This window comes from Budorcas taxicolor, chromosome 15 (genome assembly GCF_023091745.1).
Source record: "Budorcas taxicolor isolate Tak-1 chromosome 15, Takin1.1, whole genome shotgun sequence".
In the NCBI taxonomy this organism is placed as follows: Eukaryota; Metazoa; Chordata; class Mammalia; order Artiodactyla; family Bovidae; genus Budorcas; species Budorcas taxicolor.
The window spans coordinates 8,322,476-8,346,351 of record NC_068924.1 but is presented as its reverse complement, the minus strand read 5'-3'; the positions used below and the strand labels follow the sequence as shown (position 1 = coordinate 8,346,351).

The following is a 23,876-nucleotide window of genomic DNA, read 5'->3' as shown; positions in this document are numbered from 1 at the left end:
ATTCTCCAGGCAAGAATGCTGGAATGGGTTGCCATGCTCTCCTCCAGGGAATCTTCCCAACCCAGGGATCAAATCTCTGGGTCTCCAGCAATGCAGGCAAATTCTTTAACATTTGAGTGACCAGGGAAGCCCAGAGTGAACCCATTAACAATGCATGTAAACTTGATTCTCTGAACTAATAATTTCATGGCATTTATCAGTAGCCAACTGAGGGAGAGAGGAATCTAGCTGCATAAATATAAATCAAAATTTGACTATATTTAAATATATTTGGTTTTAAGTAAATGTGTATTTCTCTGAACTCAATGAAAGCATTTATTACATGTTTGATCATATTAAATTTTTGCTTCTAACAAGAATTATAGAACTTTCACAACAGAATGACTCTGAAAAATTAAGGCATATCTCTACATATCATAAGCATGTTGTTTTATAAATAAAGGATATAATTAAAATCAGTGGACTCCAAAGTGTTGACTGCAGAGATAGTAACTGTGTGCCATCAACTTGAAAAAGAAATGAATGAGCATGGGTTCCACTGATCATCTGCATGTAATTAGGAAATTTAAGCTAATTAGAATGAGAGTGTTCATTTCAAACATTGTGATCCTGACAGCAGAACACACTGCCTGAGTTATATCTATTAAAGCCTTAGGTTTTCTTTTTTGTTTGTTTTTCCATTTTTATTGAGATATAATTGATATATAACACTATATTAAAAGTGAAAAACAATGATTTTATATATTTGTATATTACAAGATGACTATCATAATAAATTTAGTTAATATTAATCACCTCACACAGTTTTGTTTTTCCTTATGATGAGAAATTTTAAGATATGCTTTCAGCAATATTCAAATATATGATAACAGTATTTTTAACTATAGTCACTATGTCTTCCCAGAATTTATTTATCTTGTATCCAGAAGTTTGTACCTTTGTACCACATTTGCCCGTTTCCTCAAGCCCTGTCCTCACCTCTGGCGATTACCAATTCGTTCCCTGTTCCTACCAGTGCCATTTTTTTTTTTTTTTTAAGATTCCACATGTAAGTGAGATCATACAATGTTTGTCATCCCCTGTCCAGCTTATTTCACTTAATGCAACGCCCTCCATGTCCATCCATGTTGTCTCAAATGGTCGAGTTACTTTCTTTGTATGCCTGAATAGTATTTCATTGTATTATAATACACTGTATGTTTTTTATCCATTCATCGATCAATACATTTAGGTTATTTTCCTGTCTTTAAAGCCTCAAGTTTTTGTTACCATTTCAGTTACTATTTCCTATTATATCTAGCAAGCCTGTTGTAGAAAGAACAGTTCATGCTTATACACTAACTTATACACTTATACATAACTTATAACTTATATACTTATACATAAACTATTAAAACACAATGCTCTATAATGCCTCTTTTGTATCATTTATTATACATTAAAGGGCTTCTCTTGTGGCTCAGCTGGTAAAGAATCCACCTGCAATGTGGGAGACTTGGGTGCAAGATCCACTGGAGAAGGGAAAGGCTACCCACTGCAGTATTCTGGCCTGGAGAATTCCATGGACTGGGTAGTCTATGGAGTTGCAAAGAGTTGGACATGACTGAGCGACTTTCACTTTCATTATACATTAAAATTGGATAAACTTACTTAACATGAAGCTGAATATGGGTTTCTCTGGTAGCTGAGATGGTAGAGAATCCAACTGCAATGTGGGAGACCTGGCTTTGATCCCTGGATTGGGAAGATCCCCTGGAGAAGTGAATAGTTACCCACTCCAGTATTCTTGCCTGGAGAATTCCATGGAGAGAGGAGCTTGGCAGGCAAAGAGCCAGACACTACTGAGTGACTTTCATTTCACTACCTTAAAAGAAACTGATAGCAGTAGGAAGACTTCAAAAACTAATTTTATATGATAAAAGAAATTTTACAAAATCTAGGTCAATTGTGAATAATTTGACAAGGATGTTTCCCATACAAAAGCAAATTAATTTTGCTTTCTTGGTTCTTCAGAGTGGAAATTTTCCCCACACTTTTCATAGTTTCTTTCTTTTTTTTTTTTTTTTTAACTCAAAAAGTTAAAATCTTTGAAAAATCTCAATATATTTTCTAAAAAAAAAAAAAAAGCATTCATAGACTATGGGACAATACTACCAAAACAAGAAAGTTTTGACATCAAACCATCACTTGTATTTTATCCTACTCATGTTTCTTTAATGAACTTCAAGAATTATTCACAAAAGCTAGAAGTTCCAAGGATTGTCTTTTTAGATGACGTCTGAGGGCTGAATAAAACAGAAAAGGACTTTCAGTGCCTAGTGTTTCCACAAAATCCATGCTCGTGGGGAGAGTATCTTCCAAGAAAAATATGCAAGATCCTAAATCTGGGTATAAATAAATAATTCCAATATAATAGATGAAGTAGGTGGCTCTGGTAGCTATTAGTTGAATATTATTTAGCTATTAATTGTCAGAGATGAATGTAAAACATATTTGTATGTGGATAACTTTTTATTTTTTATAAACAAATGATACTAAGAGAAGCTATTGTGGCACAATAACAACAAATTAACTTGTTTACGCAGTTTATTTGACCATGCATTGATGGTCACAGTATTCTGAACTATGATGTTAGCCACTGATGTATATTTGGAATTGTGTATCCCTGTCCTTTTACACATAAAGTTAAACCAGTTCTTTTCTTGTGTGCCTTATCCATACCATACACCAGAAAAAAAAAGAACTTTGACTTAGTACTGTATAACAGTGATTTGGAGACCTGGTATCAAGGCACACTGCCATGTCATAAGTTGTTACATGCAGAAATAACTTTTGACTATTAGTAAAAAGCTCAAGTCATCTGCCTGTTCTTCATATAAATCAGGATGTATTTACTGCTATTGCCCCAATGCCATCATTTTTCTTAGTTGAATCACTTGTAACTTCCTGACTGAGAGACAAAGGGGTATCCAGTTCCATATAATTCTGAGGGAGTACATGAGCATGAACGCCACATGTGAATAATTTTTGACATGTATGTAACTGTGAAAGAAGAAAAAAATATTTCACTGCTTCTGTGTATATCCTTCTACATGAACAAGATAAAAACTGACATTCATGGAGAACATGGCCTAGGAGATGACATTGGGACCCTGGTGACTTAAGGTCATTTAATTCAACAGACGCAATGATAATGCTCTTTCCCACCCCCGTGGTCCAGGGAGAATTTTTTTTTCCTTTCTATTAGTATATAAATTCTACAACAGTTTTTCTAGTATATGAAATGTGTGAATATCTGCCAGGTATTAAAAGCCTTTCATCCAAGTAGGTAATATATGAAAGTTAATATATTGTTTATGAGTATATCAAGATCATTTAAAAATTATCTGTTGAGATATAAAGGTAACACTGAAGTATAATATTGCTAATGCAGTCTCATAGCCTGGAAAAGGCTTTCTTTTAATAGTTTTCTTCATTTAACAGTTATTCTTTTGATAATATTCCCTTTCAACTGCAAATATATTTTGTAGTTAGATTCAGTGAAGGGGAAATTTATTTCTTTGACACATTTATTCTTTTAATAATTACACATTTGTAAAACTTTTGCCAAGTATCTATATATTTTTCAGTTTGCAGAGAGATTCAGTCTTATAGTTTGTTTTTTTTTTTTTTTGTAATATGTAATCATTTAAATATGTTCTCACTCCATGGAGCTATTGCCAAGATTTCTTTATAAGGACCTGCCATACAGCACAGGTGCTCTACTCATTACTCTGTAGTGGGAAAAGAATCTTAAAAAGACTGAATATATGTTTATGTATAACAGATTCACTTTGCAATACACCTGAAACTGACAGAATATTGTAAATAAGCTAAGTGTGCTTAGTCGCTTGGTCCTGTCCAACTCCTTGTGACCCCATAGACTAGTCTGCCAGGTTCCTCTGTCCACGGAATTCTCCAGGCAGGAATACTGGAATGGGTTGCCATGCCCTCCTCCAAGGGATCTTCCCAACCCAGGGTTCGAATCCAGGTCTCCACTCCCATAAAAATATTAAAGAAAAAAAAAAGAAATTGCATTTACCCTTCTAAATAAACTATAATTGGCATTTTCCATGGGGGGAAAAAAAAAAAAAGAAGAAGAAGAGAGACTAGTTTTTAGCTGGGGGAAAAGTTTCTTTAAACTGGAGCTTCCTGGGAGTTCTAGTAAAGCCCTAAGGCTAATGTCTACCTGTGGAATTTCCAGGGGCTCTGCAAGCCCTGGATCACAGAAGATTCACATGATTAGAAAGGAAAAAAATGTGTAGCATGAAGCTTAACTTATCATTAGTAGATGTCCTTGACTGTAGTGTTAATTATGATTTGGACCTTATAAACCAGAGAACATTTACAAGAGAATAATTAGTTTGGAGATGCAGTATATGGCCATGAAAAATATCTGCCAAACTCTCCCACAGAGATTTGAAAGCAGGGTATCCATCACAAATGTTATGTTTAAATATTGAATAAGACCATCCTGACTTCAAACAAATTTTGATCTGTTTATTTGAAAATGTTACCCAACCAGGTAGAATTATGATGCATTCTTATTGTAAGGACACTTAAAGTGTGCGTTTTCCTCACTCTTGGCCCGTTTTTAACCACAGTTCCAAAGACAGCACCTACCAATGTAAGTGGAAGAAGTGGAAGAAGGCACGAGTTGGTCATCGCCTGGGAGGTAAGAAAGCCCACTCAGATGTCAGGACGTGTTGATTCCTTAAATAGAAAGCTACACATAGGGTATGAGTACCTGGTACAGAGTATCTGTGTAATTTTTGTTTGAGATTACAAATGAGATTACAAAACACTTTGAGCATCAATTACTCATATGAATATTTCCAATGTGAACCTTTCATACCAAGTCTAAAGTCCCATCCTGTCATATGGGCTCTGTTAGAATAAAGCTTGAATAATTAAAATATGTCCTCTCTCAAATTCGTTCAGATGCTTGTTTGGCTTAGTTTAATGTTTGATTACTTCACAGTTGACATTTTGTGGGCTAAACCCACTGAGGTTTTTCTGGAGTAGAGCCTGAGATATTTCATTTATCCCATAAAATAATCCCACTAGTGGTGATAATTTTCCCTGTTTTCTAAATGATGACTGATACACAGTTTGAGTAATTTCCTGAGAAACAGTAGAATTAGGATTTTTATAACAAAATGCTTGTTCTTTTGTATCCCTCACCATCTGACCTCCAAAATTGCTTCTGTCAAAGGAAAGGAGTGGGGGTGAAAGCCTGTGAGAGGTACATCTATTTTACATAAAGCCACTTTCCTCCTCTGATGTTAACTTACTCTATTATCAAATATAGCTTTGTAGATCACAGATCAGTGCCTGAAAAAGTGGAGATGGAAGTGCCTATTGGAGAAAACTGAACTAATCCCTGACCATCTCGAAGAACAATGAAAGAATGTACAAAAATATACAGAAAAACTTATTTCCCCTTAGTAAATCTTCCATGAGCACATCCTCTGACCTGTTCCTCTGTTTATTCTCTTCTTCTTCAATAAAACTTTATGTCTTGCTTTTGATTTCTGCAGAGGTATTAACTTCCCAATTCCTGACCTTCACTGAGATCATACCTCTTTAAATGGAATTGCCTTCCCTGTCAGTTGTGTGTCTTACTCAGCTTGGGCTACTGTAACAAAAATGCCATAGACTGGGTGGCTTATAAACAACAGAAATTTATTTCTCACAGTTTTGGATGCTGGAAGTCCAGTTCTAGAAGGCACAGGTGGGTTCAGGTCTAGTGAGGGCCTATTTCCTGGTGCTTATAGCACCATCTTCTCACTGTGTCCTCATCTGGCAGAGGGGCAGAAGACCTCTTTAGAGTCTATTATTAGGGCACTAATCTGACTCATGAGTACTCCATCCTCATAACTAAATCACCTACCCCAAATCCATCTCCTAATACAATCACATGGGGGATTAGGAATTATCACATAAACTGGTGGGGTGGGGGTGGGGGAGATGATATAAACATTTAGTATATAGTACTTTGATATGATAGATTTTGTCTCTTTTTTTCCTCAAATCAAATTATTATTTTTATAAAGTAACAAATATTTGTGTGTGTTAAGTCGCTTGAGTCATGTCCAACTCTGAAAGCCTATGGACTGTAGCCTTCCAGTCTCCTCTTTCCATGGGATTCTCCAGGCAACAATACTAGAGTGGGTAACCATGCCCTCCTCCGGGGGATCTTCCCGACTCAGGGATCAAACCTTCAGCTCTTGAGACTCCTGCACTGCCGGCAGATTCTTTACTGCTGAGCCGCTGTCTATTGGATATCTATTTGTCAAACATTGTCCTAGGCAATGGTTGGTAACTGCTCCATTGACTAACTAGTTAATCACAATTGCACAATGCAATTCATGCCTATTTAACAAATTTAAATGTGGGAATTCTCTTGCAGTCCAGTGGTTAGGGCTCCAGTCTTCCACTAAAGAGGACATGGATTGGGGAACTATGATCTGGTATATGAGGCCATGTGACCAAAAAAATAAAAATTAAAGAATTTAAATATAAATCATATAATACAAGCTTCTTGTGCATATACTGCATTCTAATTATTCTCAAATTTTATATGTTAGTAAAGCACAAAAGTAATTAAGGAAAATACTAAAAAAAGAAAAACAAAAAGGTCTTACATTAATTTCTCCTAAATTTTCTGAGCAAAGAACTTTGCAGAGCATTACCAGTGACAAGATTTTCCCAACCACCAGACCATATGACAATTTTCACCAACATGTTAAATTCTAGTGTGGACTCCAAGGACCTTTGTTTCATATACATGACTAATTGGAGTAAAGTTGTCTCACTTCAAGAGTTTTTAATACTTTTGATAATTTGCTTAAATATCAACTGATACCATTTAATTTTTTAACTTTTACCTTTAAAGCCTTTTAAATTTGCAACAACTGCCAAGTGATTATGCTACATTGGCTTTCAATGTACTAGAAAGTTCGGAGAATCTCTTTTGTTCTAGTTATCTATAATTTTAAAAGGTTAAAGACTGGAATAAATAGGTTTCTTAACCAGTTATTTTGCTGATAATTAATTGTATTTTTTCTTCTCCAGCCAGTATCTGAAGAGTTTCAGAATGGGGAAGGCTTTGGCTATATTGTGGCTTTCAGGCCCAACGGAACACGTGGCTGGAAGGAAAAAATGGTGACATCCTCTGAAGCTTCAAAATTCATTTATCGAGATGAAAGTGTCCCTCCTCTTACCCCCTTTGAAGTGAAGGTTGGCGTTTATAACAATAAAGGGGATGGACCTTTCAGTCAAATTGTTGTCATATGTTCAGCTGAAGGAGGTCAGTTTTATCATCCTTATTTTCATTTAACATTTTAATATTTATTTTGGTAAATGAATGTGACATTATTGTAATATTAGAAAACACAGATATTCCCGAAGAGAAAATAAAAAACCCATAAAACAAAACTTAGCCATAAATTCACTAAACTTTTTAGATATACTTTTCCAAAATTTTTCCAAATAAGTTTTATTGAAAAAAGTTGATAATTCCATATATTAATACTTTTCTTTATATTCTTCATGCCCCACTGATATATGGCAAATATCTTTCCATGATAATAACAATATTAGTAATGCCTGTTATGTAGTCTATTCTGTGAACGTATGGACATTTAATTATCCTTCTTTGGTTTGAAATTTAGATCATTTTCCATTTTAATCCACAAAAATTTAAATTTATATCAAATGAATTTAAATAAATACTCCAATAAATATTTGTTACTAACATCATATACAAAATATTGTACTGATAAAGAAGTATCAGACAGGATTTTTTGTTGCAAGCTTTTCACACATGGTATCATTAAATCCTCACAACAATCTTGACTAATAGGCATTATAATCCCCATTAAAGGGAAAGAGAAGTTGAAGCTCAGGAAAATTAAGAAACTTGCTGAAAAAGTTATATAGTTTGTAATTGAGAATTAAACCCATTGCTGCCAATCATTAAATCCTTGATTTGTCTATAACAAGCTGCTATCATATGCATAACCTTGTTCAATCTCAATATAAAACTACTAGGTAGTGAAACTGATAAACATCTTTTACTATTGTGATTATGTAACTATTATTCACTTAATACCAGGGTATCATGATTAGTCAACAGAAAATAATAGAATTCTGTATCATTAAAGCTACCATTTAATAGGGGAAAAAAAACTACCAGATAAGCAGGACCTGGGCAGTATACCCATTTCATAGACTGTAAGACATTGTGTTTACTTGCAGGGCCAACTGAAATTCTGCCCTTGAACTGAAGAAAGACTATGATGTTATTCATGGCTGTAGTCAATAGGTGGTAGTGCTAGGATGCCAACTAAGCTTTCTACATCAAAATTTCTGGTTCTTTCAAGGTTTAGTACAAAAATGCATTTTCTACTAAATGCATAAGAAGCTTGACGTTGAGAGGAAGCTTGACAGAACTAACTCCCCAAAGTTAGCTATTCCACATAGTCTTTCTTCAATTCAAGCGCAGAATTTCAATTGGCCCTGAAAGTAAATACAATGCCTTATAGTCCCTAAACTTGACAGCCAGCTGAGCTAATGCTCCACCAGAGACAGCACAGATTTGTCCTTCCAAATAATTACTGCTTTTATAAACTGACTTTTTTATTTCCTTTGTGCCCACATGTGTGACTCGAATAGCTCAAGAGGATTATCAATCTTTTTGATACTGGGCATTCATGGGGGTAAATAAATAACTTCTTTTGAATATTGAAATACAAAGGTAGTATTTGATTTATGAAAGATGTAGTTTTTCATTACCAGCTCCTTTGTATTTTGTGACATAGAGGAAAATTTTGAAGCAGAAGTAGAAAATTTACCCTAGTATTAGAATGACCAAGGAAGTGAAGAGTCAAGTAATACCAAACAACTGTAAGTGTCCTGATGAGATATTCATGCACTTATTGTTGTTTAGTCACTAAGTTGTGTCCAACTCTTTGTGACCCCATGGACTGTAGCCCACCAGGCTCCTCTGACCATGAGATTTTCCAGGCAAGAATACTAGAGTGGGTTGTCATTTCCTTTTCCAGGGGATCTTCCTGACCTGGGAATCGAATCTACTTCTCTTTCACTGGCAGATGGATCCTTTACCTTTGAGCCACTGGGGAAGCCCATTCATGCACTTAGCATCTCAAATTTGTATGTGTTTTCAGATAGTATATACAGTCTCCATATTACTTATATTAACTCTTACAATCAAATGTGAGGTAGGAATCTCAAGTTGCAATTTACTTGTAGGAAACTGAGGCTCAGAGGCTAAGCAACATGCTAAATTCAACCCAGTAAAGGACAATAGTTGTACTTTTTTTGTAACTCTAGTAACTCAGTAAGTTACTTAAGTAAGCTACTTAAGTGTAAGTGACAGGACTGGGGTTTGAACCCAGGTGTGTATGACTCCAAAACTAATGCTTTTAGTCACTACCCTGTATCATCTCATCAGGAATCTTTTTAATATTAATATTTTGCTACTGTTTTATTTTATTGTGTATATTATTTTGTATCATTTGTCATGCACATGGCCCAAAAGTTCATGTGAGATGAATTGCAGAGGTTAATGAACATGATTTGCATGGTAACACCAGTGCTGCCTTTAAAAAATCCAAATTTTTACATTCCTTGTCAACATTTGCTTTGAAATTAAATTATAGTAGCCACCATGGGTTGTTTACCCTATTTCCTTAAACTTGAGATGGTTTGCCGTTAGAGATTCCTCTTTCTAGCTAGATAGAAAATATGCACATTTTCAAAGACACTGAAGCTGTTGCTGTAACATATTTCATATTTAACACTTCATTTATTTTTGTTGACTGAAATGTGAAAGATATAAGGAAAATTAAATCTGGATAGAGTCTGCCTTTGTTCTGACAACAAAATTAAAACATATATTTAGCATTTGCTCACTAATTAATTTTACTAACTTGGAACTTGATGTGTAAATATTGATAGAGTTTTAGCACCATTACATTGTGTCAACCAGGAAAAGCAGGATCATGGAAGGAAGAGAGTATTTGCCTGGAGTGGGCAGAGCTTCAGATGGAAGCTCAAACTAACTTGAAAGCCTTTGGCAGTTATTTTCACCTCTCTGAGCCTTGCCTTCCTCCACTTTAAAAGTGGAAATCTATATTATTGCTGGTAGCCATTACAAATCTAAGGCTGAAATTCTGTTATTCCATTTTCTGAAAAATTCTTTTACATTTTAGTTGTCCCAGAATAGGCAGTAATAATAGATCCATTTTTGTTCTAGAATAAAATCAGGGAAGGGACTTCCCTGGTGGTTCAGTGGCTAAGGCTCCGAGTTCCCAATGCAGGGGGCTAGATCCCTCATCAGGCAGCTAGATCCCACGTGTCACAACCAAGACCCAGAGAAGTCTAATGGGTGATTTGGGGCTTCCCAGCCAGCACAGTGGTAAAGAATCTCTCTGCCAAAGCAGGAGAAGCAAGAGACATGGGTTTGATACCTGGGTCTGTAAGATCCCCTGAAGTAGGAAATGGAGCCCACTCCAGTTTTCTGGCCTGGAGAATCCCAGGGACAGAGGAGCCTGGCTGGCTATAGTCCATGTGGTAGCGAAGAGTCAGATAAGATTGAGCACACACACACAAACAAGGAAATCAACATCCTTTTTAGTCACTTGGCAAACTATTGGAAAAGGAGTGGACATTTTCAAGACTGGACCATTTTAAAAAGAGTAAAGGGCTGTTCAGTTCAGTTCAATTCATTCACTCAGTCGTGTCTGACTCTTAGCGACCCCATGAATCTCAGCACGCCAGGCCTCCCTGTCCACCACCAACTCCCGAAGTTCACTCAGACTCACGTCTGTCAAGTCAGTGATTAGTAAACTAATAAAAATAGAATGTAGTACACATGCCAGAGCAGATTCCTCTTGTCCATGCCTGTGACATTCACAGAGATTCATGGTGAGCCCTTGTCATCATACTCTTGCCCAAAGCCCAAATATCTGATTGAGATTGCATTTCTCCATAAGACAAATTCTGTTTCTTTGTTCTTCCATTAACCTAGTCCACCTATTAATCACCTCAAAAGCCCTCTTTATTCTTAAATAAAGTGAAGAACAAGAGCAGGGGGACTAGTTTTCTATTCCCTTTTATGGGCATAGTTTCTTCCCTTCGTTCATGACACAGCTACTCAGCTAGGGTACCAGGAAAAAGGTATCACCTTTTCAGAGCTGACACTGAGCCCTGAAGAGAAACGTGCCAGGTGCCGTATCAAGCGCAGCCACCAGATTTTGCGTTGATGGAGGGAAGCACGAAACTCAAGGACTTCAAGGCACACCTGACAGTACTAGCTCTCAATCTAGTTCCCCTGGCACATCAACAGAGGATGGCCTTCACATCCAGAACACATTTCCATAAGTGCTTGTGTGCATTTGCCATGTGCTTTGTCTTTTTCCCTTTTCTCTCAAGAAACCTATTGGAATGTGAGTGAGGCATACATTACTGAAGGCAAAACATTGAATATGATCTGTTATAGAAGGAATCATCCTTTATACACATAGATACTTGGTAAATCACTTAGGAAATGACTCTCACCACTCGAAGGTTGGCTATTGCTCTAAAGTACCATCAGAAATTACTGGGCTTTCCTGGTGGCTCAGAAGGTAAAGAGTCCACCTGTAATGCAGGAGACCTGGGTTTGACCCCTAGGTAGGGGGGATCCCCTGGAGAAGGGAATGGCAACGCACTCCAGTGTTCTTGCCTGGAGAATTCCATGGACAGAGGAGCCTGCTGGGCTACAGTCCATGGAGTCACAAAGAGTTGGATGCAACTGAGCAACTAACACTTTCACTGTCAGAAAACCTCCAGATGTTTGTTGTTGTTGTTTTTTTCCTGTTAATACCCTTGAGACGCTGAAATCTTTCAAAGTTTACACAACAGAAGTAACCCTGAATGACTCTTTCAGTGACAGGCAGCATCTGATATAATGCCAGAGGAAAGAGGTTTGCCTGCTAGGACTTCCATGCGTCGTAGACATGTATCAGTTATCTATATCCTTTGAACCAAGCAAAAATTATGTGCATTCCAACCCTGATTTGACTTCAGGTCTCAGGGTATGGTATAATCCAGGGGTCCCCCACCTCTGGATTCTAATACCTGATGATTTGAGATGGAGCTGATGTAATAGTAATAAAAGAAATAAAGTGCACAATAGACATAAGGCCCTTGAATCATCCTGAAACCATCCCCGACCCTGACTTTGAAAACACTGTCTTCAAAAACACTGTCTTCCATAAAATGGGTTCCTGCTGCCAAAAATGTGGGGGACCACTCCATACAATACTCTCATATTGGAAATAATCCTCTTTTTTTAAAGAATAACAAAGTTCCAACATAACTGGTTTTAAAGTGCATAGTACAAATGATAAAAAGCAATTTTTTTCCAACATGAGAAATCAAATCAGCCTTAATTTCCACATTTCTAGAAATACCTTTTAATTAAAGTTATATCTGTTTTCCATTTATTTCTTATTACTATAGCTTTGGAAAGAAACTGAGAATTCAATACATCTGATAGAAAATTAGAGGGAACTTTAATACAGATTAATTGTAGGTTGAAAGGTTTATTTTTACATAATGCGTGTTAGCCTTTTCTAGTTTTTTTTTGGGGGGGGGGGGTCTTTTTCCTTGTATGGAAAAACTGTGTGGTTTTTACTTTTTATTAAAGTCAGAAGCTTCTTCTAGCTTGCAGAAAATGATATGCAATTATCCTCTTGCAAATTGAGTTACCACAGCTCAAATTAAAACCTGACTTTCATGGGATGTTATTCTGCAGATCAGTCCTGAGCTGAAACTGAGCTCAGTGGGATTTATGTGAATTTGAAAATTAATAAATTGGCATATTAGTTGTAAAATACAAGGAATAATTTCCTGACTTTGCCAGATTATCCATTTGGATTAGTGCCTATAAAAGTTCAACTACAGCTGTCTTCACTCAATTTTTAAATAATGAAGCCATAGCCCTTCTCCCAAGGAGTTTATTAAACTGTCCTTTGATTAATGGTGTTGCCCACCCCTCCTGGGAAGTCAAATGTATAATCAATATTACAAGCTCATCCCCCCATATTATTTGGAGAACTCAAGCTGCTAGGTCATTTAACACAAATGCATCGTCTAAATTCACGAACATGGTAATGCTGTACAATATTTTTAATATAATTCAGTTCAGTTCAGTTTAGCCACTCAGTTGTGTCCAATTCTTTGCAACCCCATAGACTGCAGCACGCCAGGCTTTCCTGTCCATCATCAACTCCTGGAGCTTACTCAAATTCATGTGTATCAAGTCGGTGATACATCTTTCCCAGCATCAGGGTCTTTTCCAATGAGTCAGCTCTTCACATCAGGTGGCCAAAATATTGGAGCTTCAGCTTCAGCATCAGTCCTTCTAATGAACACTCAGGACTGATTTCCTTTAGGATGGGGTGGCTGGATCTCCTTGCAGTCCACGGGACTCTCAAGAGTCTTCTATAACACCACAGTTCAAAAGCATCAATTCTTTGGTGCTCAGCTTTCTTTATAGTCCAACTCTCACATTCATACATGACTACTGGACAAACCATAGCTTTGACTAGATGGATCTTTAGTCAGCCTGTCCACTTTATATCCCAAGACTGGAGTGAAGGAGCCAGCCATGGTCTAATTAATATCATCACAAGTGAAAAAAAAAATCTTTAAAAATCTTTGAATTTTTAGACATAATGCTATATAATATAATCTCAGAAATAAGTCCCTAAATTTTCATCAAATTTTCCAAGTATAACAGACAGAAGCAAGAGTGGCAAGAAACATCCTGGCATTTACAGATCAGGAGATTTTCAGCGATGCCTGAATATGAGATCTATGAGGAGCAGTGTAGCTGTGATGCAAAATTATTAAAAAAAAAAAAAATTCCAAGAAATAGGAATAAAAGGAGTTGAAAGTAAGTCTGTAGCAGGCTTAAATAGGAGATGAAAGGGGTTCAGGTGTGATTCCCAGAAGACTCAGTGGTAAAGAATCTGCCTGCCGGTGCAGGAGACACAGGAGACCTTGGTTTGATCCCTGAGTCGGGAAGATCTCCTGGAGGAGATCTTGGCATGGCTGCCCATTCCAATATTCTGGCCTGGAGACTCTCATAGACAGAGGTGCCTGGTAGGCTACAATTGCGAACAGTCCAACACACCTGAAGCAACTGAGCACAAGCACAGGAGTTCAGGTAGTTTCTGGCAAGACCGAGAGAGGCCAAGTGGGGGTTCCAATATCAATATTCTTGAGATGAGTTAGGTGTGGAGGGCAAGGAGAAGAAAACACATGAGGAAAAAGCACCCAGAGTGTAAGCAGCGATGTGTGCACAGAAGCAAAAGAGTGTGATGGCCAGATCCCAGCAGACTGCCTTGCTCAGTTCCTAGCTCTACCTTCTAGCAGCTGTGCAACTTTGAGGAAGTTGCTCAACCTCCTGCTCCTGGATTTCCTCATCTGAAAAGTGGTGGTCCTGATAGTAGGTGTGTTGGGAGGATTAATTGATATATGTAAAGAATTTTAAATAAGGCTTAGCATATATCAAAGCTTCAATCAGTGGCAGTTATTATTACCTTTGATTATTCCCCCCTCCTCATCTATTTTGTTTGTAATTTTTTGTTTTAGTCTTATTCCATCCGTTCATCTGTCAGTTATTTGGAAACAGCTGTGCAGCAAGAGAGTGAACTATATATTCTCCCTGTAAAAATCTCTTCTGCCCCCCAAAATTACCCTAAGGGATAGAGAATGAGCCAGCTGCCTCCCTGGTGCAATGGAAAAACAACAAAAGACAGAGCACTTGAGATCTGAGTTCTTCTTGGAACTCTTTCAGATCTAGAAGCAGAGTTTGGATAAATCAGCCAGTTTCCATGCCACTTTTTTCATTTGCAAAACGAGAGCATGAATTTAAAACATAGATTCATAACTCAAAACCTAAAGAGATCACATAAGAAGTATAAACAAGTGAAGGAGTCCCAGAAATTTGACCATAGGGAGTGGTGGAGAATCTGGCAAACTGAAAAGAATATGCCCTAACTAATGGGACTAATTGATAGCTCTCATCTACCAATACCCAAGGAGTCAGACTTGGTATCACCCATTTTTCCCAAAATAAGCCACAAATTCTTATTTTAAATGAATTATTGGAATTATTCAATTTAATACATTACTTGGGCAAACAAAATATGCCTGAAGACCCTTTGGTCATCCATATGTGAACAAAGATCCAAGGGACTTTCTAAGATTCTTCCTGGTTGTCACTTTCCATCATTCAAATACAATGGGATGCCCAAATAGAACATCTAGTTTCAATCCAAAGCAAACATCCTATGATCTAGTCAGCTACTTTTTACATTTTTAGTTTAATTGGAGCATAATTGTTTTATACTGTTGTGCCAATTTCTGCCATATAGCATGCATAAGCTACACATATACACACATCTCCTGCTTTTGAGACTCCCTCCCACCCCCTCGTCTTACTCCTATAGATTGTCACTGAGTACCAATCTGAGCTCCTTGTGTTATTTAGCAACTTCCCACTAACTATCTGATAGATGGTAATATGTATCTTTCAATGCTACTGTCTCAGTAAGTCCCACCTTCTCCTGCCCCTGCTGTGTTCACAAGTTCATCCTCTACATCTGTGTCTCTATTCCTGCCCTGCAAATAGGTTCGTCAGTACCATTTTTCTAGATTCCACATATATGTGCGAATATATGATATTTGTTTTTCTCTTTCTGACATACTTCACTCTGTACAACAGGCTCTAGGTTCATCCACCTCAACTGAACTGACTCAAATTCATTCTCTTTTATATGTACCATTACTTCTTTATCCATTCACCTTGTCTGCAGACAAACTTTTTGATACAAATGAAAATGTTCAATGACTAATAAATGGTGCAAATTGAAACTTTTGGGAGTAAATTGAATGAGGTCACCTTTTTTACATGCTTAAATTTTCAATGCAGGTCAACAAGGTTATGTTTGATACTGGCCAGAATACTGGAGTGGGTAGCCTTTCCCTTCTCCAGGGAATCAAAACCAGGTGTCCCACATTGCAGGTGGATTCTTTGCCAGTTGAGCCACAAAGGAAGCCCAACAATACTGGAGTGATTTGCCTATCCCTTCTCAAGTGGATCTTCCGAACCCAGGAATCGAACCAGGGTCTCCTGCATTATAAGAGCTATCAGGGAAGCCCCAATGTTTGATATTATTTATATCTAGAAAGTGAAACAAGTAAAAATTTACTGTTCAATTCTTATTTCATTGACCCTCATTTAATTAGATGTGACCATTGATCCAAGTGACTTTCTAATATTTCATAATATTTAGCCTCTGTGAGTGCAACTGTGGAATGTCTTTTAATGTCTGACATTGATTTAAAAACCTTAGAGCTTTTAAACAGAAATTAGGGTGCTAGTTTGGGAAATAATTTTATGAATATTTTTCTTTATTTCTTACTTTTTAAAAACTTCCATCGTTCTATTTTAAAAAGTACTTAAACTTGTATTGTGATACAGAAAGCTGAGAGAGAAATTTCTTTCTCTAAAGGTAGAGATAGAAATGCAACCACATATTTTGTGCTTCTGAAATTATTTATCCCCCTGCAATCATCTTTGGCAAAGATATAATTACCTCAATTTAAAAAAAAAGTTGAAAAAGGCATTTGGCATACAAATCTCTGCAGTGCATTCACTGAAAAGATAAGCAAAACTCCTTCTAAATAACAAATGATATTTAAAGAGCGGCTTTCTTTGAAATAAATCATATCCCAAATCCGGGAGATCAGATTATACACACTTAAGAACATAAGCATTTCCTTTCATTTACTTGCAAAATCAAGAATTTTAGCTCTTATTAAATAGCAATGAAAAAATTGTTGCAAGTTTCCTGATAAGAATTCTAGAATAGAACAAAATTAGAAGCTTTTCCCATAGTTTTTGTTGTTGTTGTTATTGTTAATGGTAAATGCACAAATAATATACAGTTGGGAAGTGGGATGTGGGAAACCACTTAGCAAAATAAAATAAAATAAAATATATTTAAAGGACAGAATGAGATATTGCAAATTATACCATGGCGGAAACTAATGTCAGTTTCTGTGAAAAGATTAATGTGAATTTATCAAAGTACTTTGAATTAATGCAAATATAATATGTAATTTTAATTAAAGCTTTACCAAAAGACAAACCATTGCTTAGTACAAACTTTGAAAAAGTCTTTTGTGGACTTATTTTATAGTAACAAGGGCAGATGTTTTTTATTTTTATTTTTTCAGTTAATAATATATGAAGGCTCTCCAGGTGGGCATGTGGCCACCTTCCATCAGAAAGTGAAATATTCTCAGCAAATGGCTATAATTCCCTTTATATGTCTAAAACATAAAAATCTTATTTAGAACTCTGCCTTTGCCATCTGGTTGATTGAATCTAAATAGATTCATCTGAAGTCTTAGCAATGATAAGCTTCATCTGAAATTTTGGCAGTGATATGGGGTTAAAATCAAAGTCTCTACAATTTTCATGGGGTAGGAGTTTTTGACATCAACTGTGTACAGATTGGTTGAACTAATGTATGGCCTTTATTCTGCCATTTCTTTTAACGTGTGTTTGTCACATAGTATTTATGATTCAGCAGTGTCAAAGCTGAAAATATTTTGTTCCTCACATACAGTGCAACCTCAAATAAAGTGCACCCCTTGATGGATGCCAGTCAGACATGATGTATTTCAAAAAAAAAAAGCAAAAACTAAAACAGTACAAAAGGTCACTGAACACAGACACAAATGAAAAGGTGGTTTAGAGCAACAGCACCGAGACCTCCAGGGACTTTCCTTTTCAGCCCATACCAGTCTTAAAAGTCAATGCATGTCTTTTAAATATCATGATTCATAACACATTCTTTACACAATCATGGAAATGTGGCTTTGTGTTTGAAACAACAACAAAAGAAATCAAATGAAACTTAGATCCTGTTTGTACCTTCACAAGGTAAAAGGTAAAATAGGTAATATTTTCTGAATAGATGTTTTAAGTGCCAAGAACTATGCTAAAGAGTTTATATGTATTATTCCAATTAAAATTAACCTTAAAAACCTACGAGCTAAGTATTCTCAATATGCCTGATGACACATGATGGGACTAGAGCTCAGGAAGAAGTAAAGTAATTGTCTGAAGGTAAATAATTTTTTGGAAGGCAAAAAACCACCTTAGCAAGCAAAAAAGCCAAGCCTGACTCCTCGTCCATTCTTTTGATCATTATGCTAGTCTGGCAGACAATTTAAGTCAGACAATTTAACTTCTTCAGAAACATCCTAGTTAATCCAAGGATAAAGATCTTCTTCACTTATCTTCCTAGATTTATTTGTCATTGGTAAGGTACTGATGAGACGTGACCTCAGAGAAATCCAAAAAGATCATCTTTTTATCTTGTTGTGTTTTTCATAATCACCAGAGCCCTTCATTTAAAAAATCAGGGAGAAGGAAGTAACACCTGTCATGTTCAGGTACAATGATTTGGTAGGCATAACTTGTTACCCCTGTGGTTTATTATTTCCGTTTTCCTTCATACAGAACCCACTGCTGCTCCCACAGATGTCAAGGCTACAAGTGTATCTGTGTCAGAGATTCTTGTTGCATGGAAACATATTAAAGAGAGTCTAGGAAGACCACAGGGATTTGAGGTATGAATAGAATTCTTGAAAATAACCCTTATTATTTCTGTTGTCATTGTTTTCTCCTGAAGAGATGGTTTGGTGACACTTTAACAAGATTACATTCCTTTGAAATTTTGCTGTATGGAAAATAAGAAATATACTATTTTACTGACATATATTATGCTGCTCATTAGCTGGCTTATTTTTCAGGATAGTAGTTTCCACAGCACCAGACAAAGGTTTTTGAAAAATGAAAATAGATAGACCTTAAGATAAAAACCAGGACCTACCAGCTGCTATTCACCGGTATCCAATTCCGGTTAAAAAAATTCTTGTGTATTTGTGGTTAAAAATATTCTTGTATATTTCTGTCTCATAATTTAATGTATGAAACAAGTTTTCCTACTATACTGTTCATGGCACATCTTATCTCCTATACTAACTACTCAAATTTGCTTGAAACTTGGTAACCTGTACCTATTTACTCAAATGGCTTTTTGCCCTTCCAATTGTGTTGTTTTTAAACATAGTTATGCCAACCTTATAACAGTGAACATTTTATAACAATTCATTGACTTTACTAAAATTCTAGCCTCCACATGGACTCAGTGTCTGCAGGCAGTTTGTGAACTGGAGTATGCCACAAAAACAAGATCCCACACTTTCATCCTGCTCTTATTCTTCCCTTTGCCAGTGAGGCATAGGATTAGAGGGGTAACTTCTAAAATGCAAAGAAGTAACATCTAATCCAAGATCTTAACTGTCTTTAAACTTTTAATGTTTACTTTTCCTCTGTTTAAACTCCCACTTACAGAAAATCATCTTGACTTTTGAACAATGATGTAATATAGGACTTGTATACCATAGTTTCCAGGCTAAAAATCATCTTTTTTTACTCTATTTGTGTTTTTAAATAATGCCTAAGAGCTATTTGATTAATATAGAACTAGCTTTTGATAAAGATTACTGTGATCGGGTGTTTATACAATCTTACTAAGAGTTACAGCAAAGGACATTTATAGAAAAACATTACTTATAAGTATCATGGATTTATTTCTATAATTTTGCTTCAATTCATTATTTGGCAATAATTCAATATGTATCATACCAGGATCACATGTTTGATTTATTAAAATCTCTTTTTTTCACTATCCACACTGCAGGGACCATGTCTGTTTACCAGTGAATCTCAGGACTGTGAATACAATAAATATTTGTTAAATGAGTGAATATCTATGCTTCATCAGTTCAGTTCAATTCAGTTCAGTCACTTAGTCGTGTCCAACTCTTTGCGACCCCATAAATCGCAGCATGCCAGGCCTCCCTGTCCATCACCAACTCCCGGAGTTCACTCAGACTCATGTCCATCGTGTCCATGATGCCACCCAGCCATCTCATCCTCTGTCGTCCCCTTCTCCTCCTGCCCCCAATCCCTCCCAGCATCAGAGTCTTTTCCAATGAGGCAACTCTTGGCATGAGGTGGCCAAAGTACTGGAGTTTCAGCCTTAGCATCATTCCTTCCAAAGAAATGCCAGGGTTAATCTCCTTCAGAATGGACTGGTTGGATCTCCTTGCAGTCCAAGGGACTCTCAAGAGTCTTCTCCAACACCACAGTTCAAAAGCATCAATTCTTTGGCACTCAGCCTTCTTCACAGTCCAACTCTCACATCCATAGTCAACCCCTTTTGGTCCCTTGGTAGAAGACATGGGAGAAGGCAATGGCACCCCACTCCAGTACTCTTGCCTGGAAAATCCCATGGACAGAGGAGCCTGGTAGGCTGCGGTCCACGGGGTCGCGAAGAGTCGGACACGACTGAGAGAATTCCCTTTCACGTTTCACTTTCATGCACTGGAGAAGGAAATGGCAACCCACTCCAGTATTCTTGCCTGGAGAATCCCAGGGACAAGGTAGCCTGGTGGGCTGCCGTCTATGGGGTAACACAGAGTTGAACACGACTGAAGTGACTTAGCTGCAGCAGCAGAAGACGTGGGAGTGGCCTGCCCAGTTCCCCTTCACTGGGCCAGGGCAACATCCCCCAACTGCTGAGAACGTTGGCTGTATACTGAGAATTGTCCTACACTGTTATTACCTGAAAAGATACCTTCCTCATAATCGGGCAACCCTAGGTCAATTACACTGGTTGAAATTCGTCCCTTGATTCAAGGAGGAAACAACTTAATGGTGCATGTTATTATCCGGAGCCTTTGTCGTACACATCAGACCAAGGCTAGATTATCTGGGACCCCATTCTTGCTCAGTTCCCTCTCTTCCCCTGTCCTCTTCTCCCTTCCTTATAGATATTTACCTGCAAGCCTTCTCAATAAATCATAATGATCAAATCACTGTCTCAGTGTCTGCTTCTATGGAACACAATCTAAAACAACTACACAAGCATAGGTCCAACTAGAACACTGAATCAGAACATCTGGTCTACATACTTACAGAAAGTCACAGTGTATTCTGTTGTACAGAACAGTGAGGATTCAGGCTTTTACATCTCAAAGTGGTGCTCCTCTCACACAGCCAGATCTTCAACTTTTTTCCCTTATCTGTACTAATGCTGTGACATTCATATTCCCACCATGATTCACCGGTAATAATAGCTATTATCAGTGCTTCCCTGATAGCTCAGTTGGTTAAGAATCCGCCTGCAGTGCAGGGGACCTGGTTCAATTTCTGGGTTGGAAAGATATGTTGCAGGAGGGATAGGCTACCCACTCAAATATTCTTGGGCTTCCCTTGTGGCTCAGCTGCAAAGAATCTACCTGCAATGTGGGAGACCTGTGTTCAATCCCTGGGTTGGGAAGATCTCCTGGAGAAGGGAAACTCTACCCACTCCAGTATTCTGGCCTGGAGAATTCCATGGACTCCATGCTTCCATTGGGTTGCAAAGAGTTGGACATGACTGAGTGATTTTCACTTTCAGCTTTTTCGTATCCCCACCGTGATTCACCTGTAATAACAGCTTCTCCAGAGATCACATAAGATCTAGATTTGTGCACAATCCTTCTCTTTATAAATATAAGTCACCATTCATTCAACAAATATTTATTGGAGGCATACTAAGTAACAGACACTCAGATAGATGCTAGGGATAAAACAAGGAGAAATTTGAAGTCCCTATCTTCATGAAGCTTATGTTATAGTAGGGAACGCAAACAATAAAGAAGCTAACAAATAAATATGTAGTATAATTTCAGTTGCTGATGTATACTGTGCTAAATGAACTGCTCAAGAAGGTAGCATTGACTCTGTTGACTAGAGGTTTGAAGAATCACAGTTCCCGAGGTTGTGACATTTGACATGATCATATGAGAGATATGGGGTGAGGGGGGCAGAGAAAATAGCGAACTCAAAGACTCTTACTTAAAAGCATCCTGACCTTGTTCAAAGAACAGAACAGGAGTAGTATTGGTGAGATAGCAGTGAACAATAGGGAGGGTGGGAGCGTGATGAAGAAAAATGGCCAGGACAAGAACAGGTTAGGTGGAGTCAGTCTTGGGAACCACAGGGACTTTAGATTTTATCTTCAGTATAAGGAAAACCCATGAAAGGATTATGAACAAAGAAAGTCAAGTCAGGATCTTACTCATATTTCAAAAGGGCCTCTTGGTCTACAGGGTAAAGAATAGACTCTAGAGGGGACCTCAGGAGATCAGTGGAAAAACAGTCCTTCCAACCTAGTGGACGACGACTTTGCTTTTAACTAGAACAGTAGCAATGGAATCGATGAAACATGACCTTTTAAGGTATATTTTGAGTGGAAGTGTGACAAGATTCGATTATGAATTGGATGTGAACTATGAAAAAGAGAGAAGTCAAAGGGAATTCCGGAGCTATCTGACCCAAGAAACTGGGTGAATGACAAATCACTCACATACATAAGGAAGTCATTGAGAAGAGCATATTGTAGAGAAAAAAAGATATTAAAGATTCTGGGTTTGATTTGATAAATTTTATAAATATTTTTATTTCAAAAAAATATCAATTGTCTTGTTTTAAGAGAAAGTTTAGAGATAGAGCTATCACTCTGAGGATTCATCAGTATATTAATGGGTTTTATACATGTGCTAGCCAAGATCTCCTGTAGCATATTGGGCACCTAATGACCTGGGGAGTTCCTCTTTTGGTATCCTATCGTTTTGCCTTTTCATACTGTTCATGGGGTTCTCAAGGCAAGAATACTGAAGTGGCTTGCCATTCCCTTCTCCATTGGCCACATTCTGTCAGACCTCTCCAAAACGACCCACCCATCTTGGGTTGCCCTGCAGGCATGGCTTGGTTTCATTGAGTTAGATAAGGCTGTGGTCCTAGTGTGATTAGATTGACTAGTTTTCTGTGAATATGGTTTCAGTGTGTCTGCCCTCTGATGCCCTCTTGCAACACTTACCATCTTACTTGGGTTCCTCTTACCTTGGCGTGGGGTATCTCTTCACGGCTGTTCCAGCAAAGCACAGCCGCTGTTCCTTACCTTGGATGAGGGGTATCTCCTAACCGCCACCGTTCCTGACCTTCAACGTGGGATAGCTCCTCTAGGCCTTCCTGTGCCTGCACAGCCACCACTCCTTGGGTTGCTCCTCCCAGCCGCCAGCCCTGGCCTCGGGCTCAGGGTGGCTCCTCAAGGTCACCACCCCTGGCCTCAGGCGCGAGGTGGCTTCTCCTGGCCACCCCAGATCTCAGACGCGGGGTGTCTCCTCCTGGAGACAGTAGGAACAGTAGGAAATGGCAAAATGATGAGATACCAAAAGAGGAACTCCCCAGGTCATTAGGTGCCCAATATGCTACTGGAGATCAGTGGAGAAATAACTCCAGAAAGAATGAAGGGATGGAGCCAAAGCAAAAACAATACCCAGTTGTGGATGTGACTGGTGAGAGAAGCAAGATCTGATGCTGTAAACAGTAATATTGCATAGGAACCTGGAATGTCAGGTCCATGAATGAAGGCAAATCGGAAGTGGTCAAACAAGAGATGGCAAGGGTGAATGTCGACATTCTAGGAATCAGCAAACTAAAATGGACAGGAATGGGTGAATTTAACTCAGATGACCATTACATCTACTACTGGGGGCAGGAATCCCTCAGAAGAAATGGAGTACCCATCATGGTCAACAAAAGAGTCTGAAATGCAGTACTTGGA

At 37.7% G+C, this 23,876-nt stretch overlaps 1 protein-coding gene across 1 annotated transcript in view; it reads left to right on the top strand.

Moving 5' to 3' along the window:
* Positions 1-23,876, top strand: part of CNTN5 (contactin 5) — a 654,757-nt gene that overhangs the window by 583,508 nt on the left and 47,373 nt on the right. Inside the window, exons 16-18 of the mRNA XM_052652997.1 lie at positions 4,644-4,714; positions 7,117-7,351; positions 18,656-18,765. Of these exons, the coding sequence (XP_052508957.1) occupies positions 4,644-4,714; positions 7,117-7,351; positions 18,656-18,765 (416 nt within the window). The remainder of the gene's footprint in view (positions 1-4,643; positions 4,715-7,116; positions 7,352-18,655; positions 18,766-23,876) is intronic.